The sequence below is a fragment of the Electrona antarctica genome (assembly GCF_951216825.1).
Source record: "Electrona antarctica genome assembly, chromosome: 24".
Classification (NCBI taxonomy): Eukaryota; Metazoa; Chordata; class Actinopteri; order Myctophiformes; family Myctophidae; genus Electrona; species Electrona antarctica.
Genome location: NC_136803.1, coordinates 19470282 through 19485465, shown reverse-complemented (window position 1 = coordinate 19485465; position 15184 = coordinate 19470282). Strand labels below are relative to the sequence as shown.

General features: G+C 41.1%; 1 protein-coding gene across 3 annotated transcripts in view; it reads left to right on the top strand.

The window, feature by feature from the left end:
- The first annotated feature begins 3842 nt into the window (after positions 1 to 3842).
- LOC306917381 (sorting nexin-9-like) overlaps positions 3843 to 15184 on the top strand; it is a 33700-nt gene continuing 22358 nt past the window's right edge. For 2 of the 3 annotated variants that reach the window (XM_079495595.1, XM_079495593.1), the window contains exons 1-4: positions 3843 to 4158; positions 5422 to 5508; positions 8621 to 8706; positions 9089 to 9146. In XM_079495595.1, coding sequence (XP_079351721.1) covers positions 4153 to 4158; positions 5422 to 5508; positions 8621 to 8706; positions 9089 to 9146 — 237 coding nt within the window. In that variant the 5' untranslated portion in view covers positions 3843 to 4152. Of the gene's footprint in view, positions 4159 to 5421; positions 5509 to 8620; positions 8707 to 9080; positions 9147 to 15184 lie in introns of all 3 variants that reach the window. The other variant, XM_079495594.1, reaches the window with a different exon arrangement.

Here is a 15184-nt window from a genome sequence, read left to right as displayed (position 1 = left end):
TTAATATACACCAGAGGTATTATATAGAAATATTGTATTAACTGAGTGAACGATGGATTTCTTGACGACTCCTACTTGTAGTTATTCGTTTTGTCCACATGAGGGTGATATAGACTACATGATTATATAAAGTATTAAGTAAGTAAGAAAATAAATGAATTAATGAATTCATTAATTTAAAAAAAGTCTTTCCTGTTTATGAATTAAATGTAAATACATTATACATAGGACAAAGGAAACAAGACTGCAAGCAAGGACTTTTTTGCGCTATCATTTTAGACCAAGTGTTGTAGGCCGCCTACTCTGTTGCTGTTTTACAGTTCTGTCTAGCTCTGGTCCATATAGCTCTAATGCCTTAATAGAGCTACGGACCTTATTTCTGTCCAATAAACTATTCAATCAATCAATCAATCAATCAATCAATCAATCAATCAATTTTCGTTCCTTTTAAATGAATTCGTTAAAAAGACAGTAGCCTAAAGTAGAGCAATACTTCTACTGTTTGTTTGTAACCGCACCCGTGCGTGCGTGCGTGCGTGCGTGGGTGGGTGTACGCGTGTACACGAATACGAGACATCTCACCCCGGTGAGTTGTCTTCACTTTTTGACATGTCGGGTGAGATGTCCGGTCAGCTCACCCCGGACATCTCACCCCGGAAAGTGAAGACATCTCTCATGTTGCTGGGTATTTTTTAAATATATATAATATATGTGCGCAGCATTATAGAGAAGGCTATTGTGTGTGTGTGTGTGTGTGTGTGTGTGTGTGTGTTGTCGCTGCCCCCTGGTGATCGCTGATCGGGTCATATGATTGGCTACTTGTAGTTGGTAGCCTTTCTGTAAACCTCTTCCTTCCAGTCGCTTTGTAGCAAACAGTAGCGCGCACTAGTTTGTTTTGGAAAACAGCAAAACGCAAATGATATAGCCTACGCCCTACGGTCTTTTTCAAGGCAAAGATAAAGTAATTCAGAACTAAAAAGAAGCTGTGAGTCGGCTCGGCTCTCAGCACTCAGCAGCACCACCAGTGCCCGCACGGTTCACAGTTCCCACCACTGCAGCAACACTGACACGTTCAGCGGAGTGGCTGCTGTCTCTGTGCCGTCTGTGAAGAGCCATGAGCCGGGAGGAGGGGCAGCAACACCGCCGGGTAATCTCCACACTGACTCGAGACTTGAGAAAAAGACCCAAAACAATGCCCGGGGAACTTTAATTAAAAGCTAGATGCAGTGTCTATAATTGGGTCAAGGGTGTTGCTTTCATGAGCAATGGTGTACGAGATTGGTAATACATTGGTCAAAGTAACTCATTGTTAGACCATCTGGGGGAAATAAATAAATAAATAAATTTGCGAGAGTTCCCCCCCCCCCCCCCCACGCAATTCTAGCCTACCCAAAGGTAAAATCCACCAGCCGCCTATGGGGGGGGGGTCGTTTGTGGATAATGTTTGCGCTTCAAAGGCAGAGTACCTTGATCGACTTCCAGCTGCGTATGGTGTCAGAGAACAAGCTACGCCGCTACCAGCGAAAGCAGACCAAGGCTACACAGGGCAATCTGGCCCAGTTGTGGAAGGACTTGGAAAGGAACGATCTGACCATCATGGACATGCTAACTCTCGCTTCTGAAGTGAATGCCCCAGTGTGGAGATGAGCACACTGCACTGCACAACTTTTGACCAAAATGGGACAGCACACTGCACAACTTTTTTCTTTCTTTTTGTAGATATGACAACTTTTTAGTGCACAACTTTTGACCAAAATGGGACAGCACACTGCACACAGCACAACTTTTTTCTTTCTTTTTGTAGACAACTTTTTAGTGTTTTTGTAGCAAACTGATGTTTTTTTTTATTTTTATGACAACTTTTTACTATATTTTTTAGTTTACATTTTTTCTATACTTAACTTTTTTCTATATTTTTTTGTACAAACTGCTGTTTGAACTTTGTTTACAATGTTTCTATATTTAAATAAACTACATTACATTTGACCGTACATTTGACTCTTGTGTTATATTCTTGTGAAATATTCAGTAAAGTATAGCTCAAAGGCTACATATTCAGTCAGACTTTTGGTGAGTCACCCCTAAACGTGAAGACATCTCACCCCGAAAGTGGCCAAAAGTGAAGACATCTCACCCCGGAAAGTGAAGACATCTCACCCCTAAAAAAGCAGGGGTGAGATGTCTTCACGTTTAGGGGTGAGTTGTCTGGACAACTCACCAAAAGTGGCTTTAGGGGTGAGTTGTCTTGTTACCGTGTAGACTAGTGTCACAACAGATCTTATTATGAGGAAAGCAACTATAAGCAAGGATCCGGTAAACATGATATGACTTCATACATAGGGTGCATTTTTATCTATTTGAAAGCCGGGAAGTCCTGCCAAGATGATAGTAGAAGCTATACTGTCTTGTACACATAATGTTTTTAAACTAACGTATATGGTAAATGTTGTTTCATGTGAAAATACGGACTGATTAACACTTACACGTAGTGGTATAAAACTACCCTATGTGTCTCCCACACTGACTGGGAGCAGGAACTGCGTCATGTCAGACATGTACAACAACATGGAAGAAGCGGTGTGAGTAGATTGGACCAACAAAATAAAACAAATAAACTATCAGTGGTTTTCAAACAGTGGTCCGGGGACCACCATGCAGGCACCAGTGGTCTTGAGGGGGTTTCAGGTGGTTCCCAGTAAATGATGAGACCCTTTTAGAGATCTTTAACTCTTGAGTGCGTAAAATGAAACCAAATGGAGCCTTCATTTTACACTCCCAAGAGTAAAATTATTGTTAAACATCTGCATTATTTAATTTACAAGAATTCTATTTTGATTAAGAATTGCCTGTTTTATAATTTATAATTTATGGTATGAAATCTGAAAAAGTGCATTTTCCCCATACAAAACTGAAATAAATAAATGTTAAACTGATAAATTAAAACCGGTGAAATTAGCAGATATTTGACATTGTTGTGAGCTTGTAGATCTGCTAATTTTAGATCAGCGGTTTTCACAGTTTGTCATAATGTGATGACGAATATACAAATAGGCCTACTATCAAATAATATATAACTTATTAGACAATATGTTGCAAATAAGGAGATATTGAAAATAAAAGGATACATCTAAAGATCTAAGCTAAGCCCAGTACCAAGTTCATTGAGTTTAGATAATAGATTCTAAACCCAATGAACTTGGTACTGGGCTTAGATTCTGATTATGAATTAAGGTATAGATACAGTACATTTTAAGAATAATACAATCTATAATAAGTACAACTGCATGTGAGTATATGGGGGTGACTGCTGCTACTTTAGCTTTTATTTAATTATTTATTCGTATTGCAAATATTGAAACAATTGCTGTTTGCTGCAGGCTTTATGTTGTCGATTCTGTCTTGTGTTTTTTTCTTTTCATTTGTATGTATGTATGTGTCTTTATGTGTATGCATATAGTTTTATAAAAAAGCTCAATGATAGTTTGGAACCAAATGGACCCTTATGCGTCTGTAACTTAGAGTATAGGTCTGTGAGAGACTGAGAGTGTACAAATGGAAGTTTTGAACCAATTTGGTTCGAAATCCATTTGTACACTCTCAGAGTAAAATTAACCTTGATTTTACAATATAAATTGGGGGTCCAAGAGATATAAATGCCATTAAATGGGGGTCTGTCTGTAGTCTAATATGCATGACAAACTAACTGGGGGTCCTTGGCATGAAAACGTTTGGGAACCATGGAGACAATATTGGGGTCGTTTTATTCTGAAGTGCATCCGGGGTTTGCAGACGGTGAGTGACTTGACGCATTGACGCTGTCATCAGGATCAGGATACCAGAAACATCCACTGAGTGACTGGAAACTACAACTACAACTACTATCTACTGATACTATCTAGTATCTAAACTATCTAATAGTATCTAATAATACTGTAACTAACTACCGGAGCGACTAATTTAATTTAGGAACTAAGACAGACAACAAGAGAACAACACACAAACGAACGTTGTTTGTTTACTTTGCCGATGTAGACAGTACACAGCTAGGGAGGGTGTGGGAGTGTCCGTGTGTGTGTGCGTGCGTGCGTGTGTGTATTTGCAAACAAGCAGGAACAATTAACTTATGTCAGTGCAACAACAACACTACAGACCATGACGGTAAGAACTAAGCTTTTTTAATGTGAAGAACGTGTGTGTCTGAATGTTTGCAAATGTCTCTCTCTCTCTCTCTCTCTCTCTGTTTTGATAACTAGCATTGAGGACAGAGAGGAGAGAGCAATTAAGCTACTATCTTCTACACAGTGTGTATATTTGTATTCTATATGTATTATTTGTGTATTTTTATTGTAATGTAGCCTAACTATGTTGTTTTAGTACAGTATGTTCACAAACCCATTTTAATGAATTAATTCATTTAGATATTTAAACCAAAACACACACACACACACACACACACACACACACACACACACACACACACACACACACACACTACATTTTACCCTGTGCCAATATTGCCCCTGGTATATAGACGTACACTACAATTTAATGGGTGATCATTTCTAACAATACAATCCTGACAAAAACAGAGGGAAATGATACTAACCAGACAGTTTGATAACTCACATGACAGGATACGTGTGTGTGCGCGTGCGCGTGTGTGAGAGTGCGTGCATGCGTGCTGTGGGCTTCCTATAGGTCAAAGATGTAGAAATCCGGATAACCAGATTTTTCCTCTTGGCCAGCCTCAACACACACACACACACACACACACACACACACACACACACACACACTACATTTTGGACACTATCAGCATTCTGTGCCCTTGTAAGCTACAGTCAACAAGCTGTGTAATTCAAACATGAGGGTAGAATCATGTTTTTGTTTATTAATACCGGTAGTGTCTGCTTATTGAGTCCTTTTACGCCCACACACCAACGCGCGCTGTGTTGTGTTGTGTTGTGTTGTGTGCGTCTTTTTAAGTCACCTTAAGCAAACAACAGAATCAGCCCTGCAACACTGAGTTACAACATTATCATGTTTCCAAACACTGTTACGACTGACATACACACGCGCGTGCACGCGTGCGCGCCCTAAGGCCAATGTTTGTTGAAAAAGGTAATACTGTAAGGTAATTGTGTGTGTGTATGTGCTTGCGATGCTATAGGTTAGGTTAGTTTCAACTTTCAAATGCACAGATTGTTATGCAGATAGCATGTGTTGGTTCGTTCTTTACTTTGTGTCCTACATTCCTGAGGCCATACTACACTCTGTATAGGTGTTTACCATGGTCATTGTAAGTCACTCTGGTATATGAACAAAATACTGTGTGTGTGTGTGTGTGTGTGTGTGTGTGTGTGTGTGTGTGTGTGTGTGTGTGTGTGTGCGTGTGCGTGTGCGTGTGTGTGTGCGTGTCAGGCGCTGGTGTTGTACGACTTCACTGCAGAGGCAGGTAACAGCGAGCTGACAGTGAGAGAGGGAGAAACTGTTACACTGCTGAACCAGGTAACTAACACACACACACACACACACACACACGCACACACACACACACGATGGAGGCAACATGTTGTGAGCGCGCACGCATCATCGTACCAAAACCTAACCCACGGAAGACAGTTTACTGGCCTCCAGTAGGCTACCCGCTGCATATATTATTATTATATCACAACATAATGTTATATCATTGACCTAAATGGCGTTATATCAACAAGGATTGTATGATTTAAAAAAACTTTTAGGCCTATGTCTTTTTAGAAATGATGTGGAAATCATTAGTTAAACACGCAGAGTGAAACCTTACTTCACCTGGGTTACATCATCTTCTGATACTGTTTTGACATGAAATAATAATCCTGTACCGTGTAATCGTGTTTTGTTTCATTTAGCGCGAGTGTGACAAAATAGGCTACAGCTTGTTGTTGTTGCACTGCTGCATAGCTGCTCGCTGAAAACACGTGAACGGTAAAGATACCAAGGATTGGTATCTTTGGAAAATTCTGGTGCCAGTCGGGAAATTCCCTTTTCGCGTACCGGTGGGACATGTCCCGCGGACCGGTGGTTGGGAACCTCTGACTTAACCCATTTTGGGCGGGAACCCCTTTTGGTGTTAGCATTACGTTATGCTTTAGCTATTGAAAAATAGCAGATCTACAAGCTCATAGCGCGCCACCGAAAACTGTCAGGATGTAGAAGACATTTTTAGAATCTGATCTCAGGTCAAAATGACTTAAGGTGCGTTCAGACTTGGATGGTTAGAGCGGCGCGATTACATACAAAGTCATTGTAAAGACGAGAATCGCGTGAGAAACAGGCGCGGCGCGACCTGACGCAGTACAAAAAGGACGAACCGAAGCGAATATATATATATTATGGTCTGAACGCAGCTTTAGAGGGCGCGTTCTAGCGTGCAAGCGCGTGCACCGTACCGTGCCGTACCTGCGAGTGCACGGGAAAAAAAATATTGGTACCACACCGTGGTACTGCGTGCTACGAGCATGACGCCACTGAGTGATACCGGACACAAAAAATAGTTCCATGTGACAGAGGGGTCAAAGTTGAACGAAGGTTGCCCTATAATGGTAGAAATTGGCTAACAATACAAATGACGCTAGTTTTGTGGATGCATTTTTTTGATGATGAATCTTTAATGAGTGGCCTCCACTGCCCACCAAATGTCCGGAACTACTACTTAACATTGACCATTGAACATTGACTCCCACCACGGGATTCAGGCAATCAATGAATACCTTTGCAACCACTATATATATAAATGGCATAGATGAAATGCCATGATTTCCCCCCCTAAAACATGATCATTATGTACTATGATTATACTAGGAGAAAGATTTTCTTCAAAAAGCTGTACAGAAAGTGTTAAAATTAGGTTTTTATGTGGCCACACCCACCAGTTCATTAAGTATGCTTTGTTTTAAGGTGGGTGGTGATCCACCTGAACTGAAGCCGCACCCACAGCTGTTGTTGTATGATAACAACAGCTGTGTCAAAATGGGTTAATGTGCAGAGTGTCGCCTTGTATCCTTGAGGTGTTTGAAAGTGTGGTGTGCATGATTCCTACCTTTAATGTTATCTGAATGTTAACAGAGTGCACGCATCGTGTGTTTGTGTGCACACTGATAGCGTTCAGAAGTAGGAACCATGGAGAGGTTATCGTGATTCCACTCATTTGAGGGGAAGAGGAAATAATGTGACACACTTTGAAAACAATGCACCATCGAAACTGACCCCTGTAAAAAAGTAAAAGTCCACCTGTAAGAGGTTTCCCTTTTTTCTAACCGTATATTTGATGATTTCTTTGCATAGATGTGTATATTTGTATGTTTTTAAATGTTTTGATTAATTGAAAAAGGAGGACCCTGGTGTAAACAAGTCTTCCTGGAACTGTACTCATTCTGAAATCTGTTAATACAATTTTCAATCAATCAATCAATCAATCAATCACAACAATGGACAAATGCCTACTGTGTCACCCATACAAAACAAAAAACCAATGTATATTAATACAACAAATCATTATAACAAATATTTGATATGTGCAACAACAGTATACATTCGATTGTTTACTCATCATAGGCTATACATACTAGGCTGTAAGTAGAATAAACACACGTAGGTAGTAGGTACCCTCACTAAAGAACATGCAGTAATCCTGGTCTCTGTACTGCCTCCCCCTGGCCAGCCGGGGAGCCTGATGGAGAGGAAAGAAGCTGGTTGGAATAACGTATTTCTTACACACGCTACGTCCAACCGGGGAAACTCCCCCCCCCTGTCAGGTGAAAAGAAGTGACTTGGACTCCTCATGCAGTGAAGGAAGTATGAGGTCAGTCTGTTGCTCTCCCCAGGTTGGAAGAGGGAGTGTAGCGCCCAGGATTAGATAGTTGACACTGGGTGAAAAGATTGGGTTACAAAATCATCACATTTATTCAAAAAAAAAAAAATCACACCCGTGTGAACTGAGTGGCGTAAGGTCTTATATAGACTGATCAGCTGTGGTCTGACGTAATGTCTGACGTAATGAAAGCACACCCGTGTGAACTGGGTGACCATAGCAACCATGCTCATTTTTTGGTACGAACAGACAGACAGACAAACTAACAAAGCCAGTTGTAGGAGTGGTTTACACCACTCAACAAAGCCAGTTGTAAGAGTGGTTTACACCACTCAAAAATACCATTATATCAGTCATAGCGTTTGACCCTCCAAACATTACCAGCACAGTGTGTGAGTAAACATTCACCACCAACCATACTATGTTCAGTTCACAGTAATGTCATTGTATTCCAAGTAATTCAAATCATGAACCTTTTCTGTCATCTGAATGCTCTATTATACACCCCCCACCCACCCGCCCCATTCTTTAACCAGTCCCATGTCTTTGTATAGTCACAAGAGATCCATGTGACTGAGACACACACACGCACACACAGACAGACAGACAGACAGACAGACAGACAGGTCTCTGTCTGTCTGACAGCTGAATCTGTACTCCTCAAATAAAAGGGACAAAATGTTAAAAACATACATATGGCGTGTGTGTGTGTGGGGGCGTGCGCACCTGTGTGTGTGTGTGTGTGTGTGTGTGTGTGTGTGTGTGTAGGCTGTAGGAGGAGGGTGGCTTGAAGCTCAGAACAGCAGAGGAGAGACGGGACTGGTCCCTGAAGATTACCTGCAGGTACACTGTGTGTGTGTGTGTGTGCGTGCAATTGTGTGCTTCTATTACTATTCTTCTATTACGAATGTAATAGAAGAATGGCCTCACAAGATCAATTGATGTTTTGTGTGTGCGTTATATTATAATAATCATATTATAATTATATACACAATATTCTACATGTCATGATAACATGAGAAAAGTGTTACACATACCTCTTAGGCCCAAACCACACCAATGTAACTCCTTGCAACAAAACAAACCACACCAATGCAACTCCTTGCAACATGCCATTTGGAATAAAGGTTGCAAGACGTTGCATGGCGACCCTCTGGTGTGGTTTAGGGCTTTACAGGTTTATAACAAATCATGTATGTAATTATTTTTGTATTATTATTTTGCGCAGGTTAACAGTACAGCAACAAGCTATCCTGATGCCTTCAACTCCGCTGCAAGCAACAACCACACACAGGTAACACGCACGCACGCACACACGCACGCACACACACGCACACACCTACTATGCATGCATGCACACACACTCACTAAGCTCGTTTACACACACATTTTGTACTTTTGTAGTGCATTCAGGCACTTTTCCACGTTAGGATGAAACCTAGCTGTGTCCATTACTCCATTTATATTTTCAATGTAGGACATGTTTGTCCAAAGCACAGGTGATCTACAAGCTTACGACGTGGCGGGACGCACCCACTTGACAACTTATCGTAGATTAGCACAAGCGAACGTTAATAAAGCCTACTCTCACGTGTAATGGGAATAAGAAGTTGGTTTCAAAGCTTAACCTCACGACCAAAGGCTAATAAAACTTGGAATGGATATTATATAATCCCTTTCTACTGAACAATTAGCCCTCCGCTAAGTCCCTCCCCAACCCCTCGTTGTCCAATTGGCACGTTAGCAAACGTTCCTTCTCGCCCATTGAGATGCACGTTAAATTTCGGGATTTCTCCATATAAATAATTTATCATTTCAGTGGCAAGAGCTTCAAAATGTCTTCTAAATCTAGTCAACCAGACCTGCAGTAAGTTATGCACTGTAATACAGTCTAGAGTGAATGCACTAACCGTATTTTTTATGCTGTAATGTATTATTTTCTTTTGTGATATCTAATGTTGTTTTTATTTAAACAATTACAATTTACAATTTAGGCATTTAGCAGACGCTCTTAATCCAGAGCGACTTACAATAGGCAAGAACAAAAAGCATGGGAATACATCACATATGTAACAAAATGCATTTATCGCGAAACATGCGTAAGCTAAGACCGTGACTAGAACATATCTATATAATGACACTATACATATAAACTATAACTAGAACATATCTATATAATGACACTATACATATAAACTACACATATGTGCTATACTATGCTGTACATATATACTATGAAGTGCTATGACTACATACAATGCACTTATTGTGCTGTCTACATGACATGGTATAAGTCTGTTTCAAATGCTATATAAGTCTAAGAAGTGCTGTCTAAGGGGGTAGGGTAAGTGCTATGGGCCATGATGGAGTCTGAAAAGGTGGGTTTTCAGACTACGGCGGAAGATCGGGAGTGATGCTGCAGTTCTGATTGCAACGGGAAGTGCATTCCACAGTTTTGGGGCCAGAAGGGAGAAGAGTTTGGGACGTGTGGAGCGTTGTCCCGGCGTTTTTAGTGAGGGTACTTCCAGCTTCCCTGCGTTGGCTGATCTGAGTGCGCGGGAGGGTTTGTAGGGTTCAATCATGCTGGCAAGATATGGGGGAGCCATACCTTTGGTTGCTTTAAATGCCAACATCAGAGTTTTGTATTCTGTGCGGGCAGTTAAAAAATCACACCCGTGTGAACTGAGTGGTGTAAGGTCTTATATAGCCTGATCAGCTGACGTAATGCCTGACGTAATGAAATCACACCCGGGTGAACTGGGTGACCGTAGCAACCATGCTCATTTTTTGAGCACAGACAGACAGACACGTAAACTAACAAAGCCAGTCGTAGGAGTGGTTTACACCACTCAAAAAAAAATATTATTCTGTGAGGACCCCAGGAAGAATAGCTGTTACCAGGTGTAACAGCTAATGGGGATCCTAAATAAACTAAACTAAACTGTACAAATGTGCACGACATTATTTCAATAAACTAGAAATACGAGTTATGCGGGAACGCCTACTGAGTGGCAAATAAACTACTTTCTTCCCATACTGTACATCCAAACAGAAAAGTCCTGTCGGATTATATTAAACGACGTTAAACTCACTTTGCTACTCACTTTATGCACGCACATACCCTCTTTACTCCTCATCAAGGTAAGACTGCGTTCATGTGATGTGCTCAATATTATAAATTAATAGCGTGGCGTTGGAGTGAATATGAAAGCCCAAGGGGCCGACTAACAGCAAACACGCCGACCGTAACTAATGTCTAAATGTGCTGAAAATAACTGTTTACCGGATGAATTTGCATTATGTCGATAATATGCATACAACCAACAATAGATAGTTTTACAGATTTAATGTAATTGTTGTGGTGTTGTATGAATCGTGTATAATGGCATGAAATACTACTACTAATACTACTACTAATACTAAGGGATGTAAATAGGTTTTCAATGTAATGAGTCCCAGGATGCAGGGATGGTCTTTTAGATCAGTCCCAGGGACATTTTATGAGTCGTACTTCAACGACGTTAGGAGTCATATTTTGCCATTTTTACAAATTGCAGCATTTAACTCCCATTTCATTTTCTATGGTTATATTCATGTAGAACACAGAAGAAGAAATGATTATTATAACTAAAGCTAGCAAAATAAAATAGAATAAAAATCAGTACAGTAGTGCATCCCGTGGATGCAGAGGTCGTTGTTTTATTGCGTCCCTTAACTAACTAATTTTAACTCTGAATACTAATGACGGTTTTGAGACCCCAGGAAGAGTAGCTGCTGTTGTACAGCAAGCTAATGGGTATCTAATAAATAAATCAAATAAAGCAATGTTTTATGTGTTTGACATATGTTGGCCACAGGCATATTTTATTTGAGTTTTCCTCCTTGTAATTTATTTTGCAATAGGTTACAATAGATAGAATAAAGTCCACGATATGCGTGTGTGTGTGCGTGGACACACACACACACACACACACACACACACACACACACACACACACACACACACACACACACACACACACACACACACACACACACACACACACGTATTTTCCCTTTATCTCTCTCTCTCTCTCTCTCTCTCTCTCTCTCTCTCTCTCTCTCTGGACAAAGGTCCAGTGATTTTTGGAGTCAGGATGTGTCTGTCTCAGACTGCATGGTTCTTCTGTGACAGTTAGTTAGACTGTGGTTGTACTGGTCAGCTCATAGCTTTTAATGTGTGAATGAATGAATGAATGAATGAATGCATTTGTATTCCCATCTCTTTTCATAAAACCCATATCCCTCATGGGATTATAACACCAAAAACATCAATGAACAACATACAGTATCGCATTCGTGTGTGTGACTGCCTGTCGTGTGTGTGTGTACTGCATGTGTGAAGCACCTTTATTTGTTCACGAGTTCCAACCGCGCCTCCAGCCTGTGGCAGGCTAACCTGGTGCATCTCAGAGGCAGGGCAGGTAGCAGGAGGAAGGAAGGCACCTTTTTTGTGTGGTGTAAACCACTCCTACAACTGGCTTTGTTAGTCTGTTTGTCTGTCTGTCTGTCTGTACCAAAAAAATTAGCATGGTTGCTACGGTCACCCAGTTCACCCGGGTGTGATTTCATTACGTCAGACATTACGTCAGACCACAGCTGATCAGTCTATATAAGACCTTACACCACTCAGTTCACACGGGTGTGATTTTTTAATTTACAGGGTGCAAGTAAAAATGGACAACGTTTCGATGTATCGGTCACATCTTCGTCAGGTCATAGACTATGACCTGTCGAAGATGTGACCGATACATCGAAACGCTGTGAATTTTTACTTGCACCCTGTGAATTAAATAAGGGCTTAAACTGTTTTATTTTTATTTTCAGGCCTTGTAAATACAGTCTATTTTATATCAAATCAAATCAAATCATTTTTTCAACCCAAAGCTGACGAAAGTGCTGAACAAGGTCAAAAAACTAAACCGATCCAAAGCATCGATACAAAATAAACATCAACAGCAAAAAATAAAAGGTGCCTTACACCTTTATTTGTTCTCAGCCAGCCTCTCCTGGGTAAATAAAGTGAAATAAAAGGTGGAGAATCATAGATATGAGGACGCCGTGTGCTGTATGGTGTATGTGAACGAACGGGCACAAGAGTTTAAATAGCAAAACAAATTGATGACATAATGACTTTGTGTGTGTGTGTGTGTGTGTGTGTGTGTGTGTGTGTGTGTGTGTGTGTGTGTGTGTGTGTGTGTGTGTGTGTGTGTGTGTGTGTGTGTGTGTGTGTGTGTGTGTGTGTGTGTGTGTGTGTGTGTGTGTGTGTGTGTGTGTGTGTGTGTGTGTGTGTGTGCTCGTTCGTACGATCTGTGATCCACGGAGAACCACCACAAAAGGCCTCTGCCCGGCCTCTGGACCTGATCACCCCTATATCTCCATATATGGAGCTGGCTTTTTCTGACACCACAACACTTCATATTTGGGCATGCCTGACACAGAACTCCACATATAGGAATTAAGGGGCACAGAGAGACAGATACAGAAATCTCCATATATGGGCATAAAAGGGACACAGACAGATGGGTGGAACAGGTACTCTGACACGGGTACAACGGGTATTGCATAGCCGGGTGGGACATGGATCTCCAACTTCCATCGTTACCGACTCGGTGCTGTACAGCCGGACACCTGGTCTAATACAAATAAAAGACAGATCGAATAACAGCAGATATTAAATTATGCATAAAATGTATGGGAACGAGAGTATATCCAAGCTCATGTACGCACGTGCACACGCACGCACGCACGCACGCACGCACGCACGCACGCACGCACGCACGCACGCACATTGTGTGTGTGTGTGTGTGGCACGCAAACTGAGTGGCCAACTGCCTAATGTGTTCTAAGTACCAAAATAACTCTTAATGGACAAGGTTTTGTGTGTGTGTGTGCGTACATGTTTAATTGCCAAGGCTTGCGGACATCTGACCTTGTGTTAGCAGAGTGAAATCACTGTGACAACAACATCCATTTCCTGTTTCTAAGACATGTGTGTGTGCTTGCATGCGAGTGCGTGTGTGTCATTGCAAGCCGACAGCAGCGTGGGTTCCTAACGGCTCTGTCAGGCCTTGTAAATACAATAGAACTATAGTCTATTTTATTATATCTTTTTTTTTTTGCACATTTACAACAGCCCAAAACTGACCAAAGTGGTCAAAAAACTAAACCGATCCAAAGCATCGATACAGAATATAATAAACATCAACAGCAAAAACCTGACAGAAATATTAGGGATGCACACAATGATATCATCGGCCATAACAAAAATGCTTTATCAGTATCGGATCGTTCTCAAAATAATCCAGATTATTTAATCGGTTTTCACCAGCAAAATTAATAAATAAATGAAAAATGTAACTGTCACGGTCCGCTCCTCGTACTGTGGACTTATTTTGATATTGGACTTTAAAATGTTTTTTGTATTTGCTCATGTGTTCCTGACTGTTGCCTTGGTTTTGTCTATATTATTTTGTAGTATGGTTCCTAGTGTTTCCTGTCTGTCTAGTTACTGTTACTTACCTTGTCTAACCTACCTTGTGATGTGCCAGTGTTTCCACCTGTGTCCTGTTAGTCCCCCAGCCTATCCTAGTGCTGATTGTATTTTGGTTACACCTGTGCCCTGTTATCCTGTGTCTATTTAAGGCCCAGGCCACACCACTCTGGATCTTTTGCAAAACGGATATTTTCGTCCTCCGTTTTAGGAAAAATCCCTGGCCATACGACAGAGATATCTATGTCCACACCCAAACGCAGAAACGCATTGAACACTGGATAAAATCACTGCAGTAGCAGGTTTCAATTGTAGGCTATATTATATTTGATTTTATATTTACACTTATGAGGTGCCAATCATATTTTTAATGAAGGAATAAGTACCGCATTTTAAAAGCCACCTAAATTGTGAGTGGAAGTATATGTTTCTTTCATTGTCTGTCAGCATGTCACACTATGTGCGTAAATCTCCAGATCCCGACTCTCGACTTTTCTCTCCATATAATTTAAAAATGATAGACACTTTACCATTGCTCTGGCGACCTGGCAAGTCCTGCACAGAAATTAATAGCAGAGTCAGACCTATAGAAGTGTCCACAACCAGTTGTGAGCTTGTAGAGTGGCTATATTTTAGGCTAATACAAGTTCACGCGCACATTGTCAGCATGTAGGCACAGTGACATGCAGTCAATGGTGCGCCCTAAACATGAGAGAGATGTGCCATAATGCGCACGCACGATGCGATCCCATTCACACCTCTCTCTCTCTCTCTCTGCACCCTCTCTCTTTCTCTCTCCT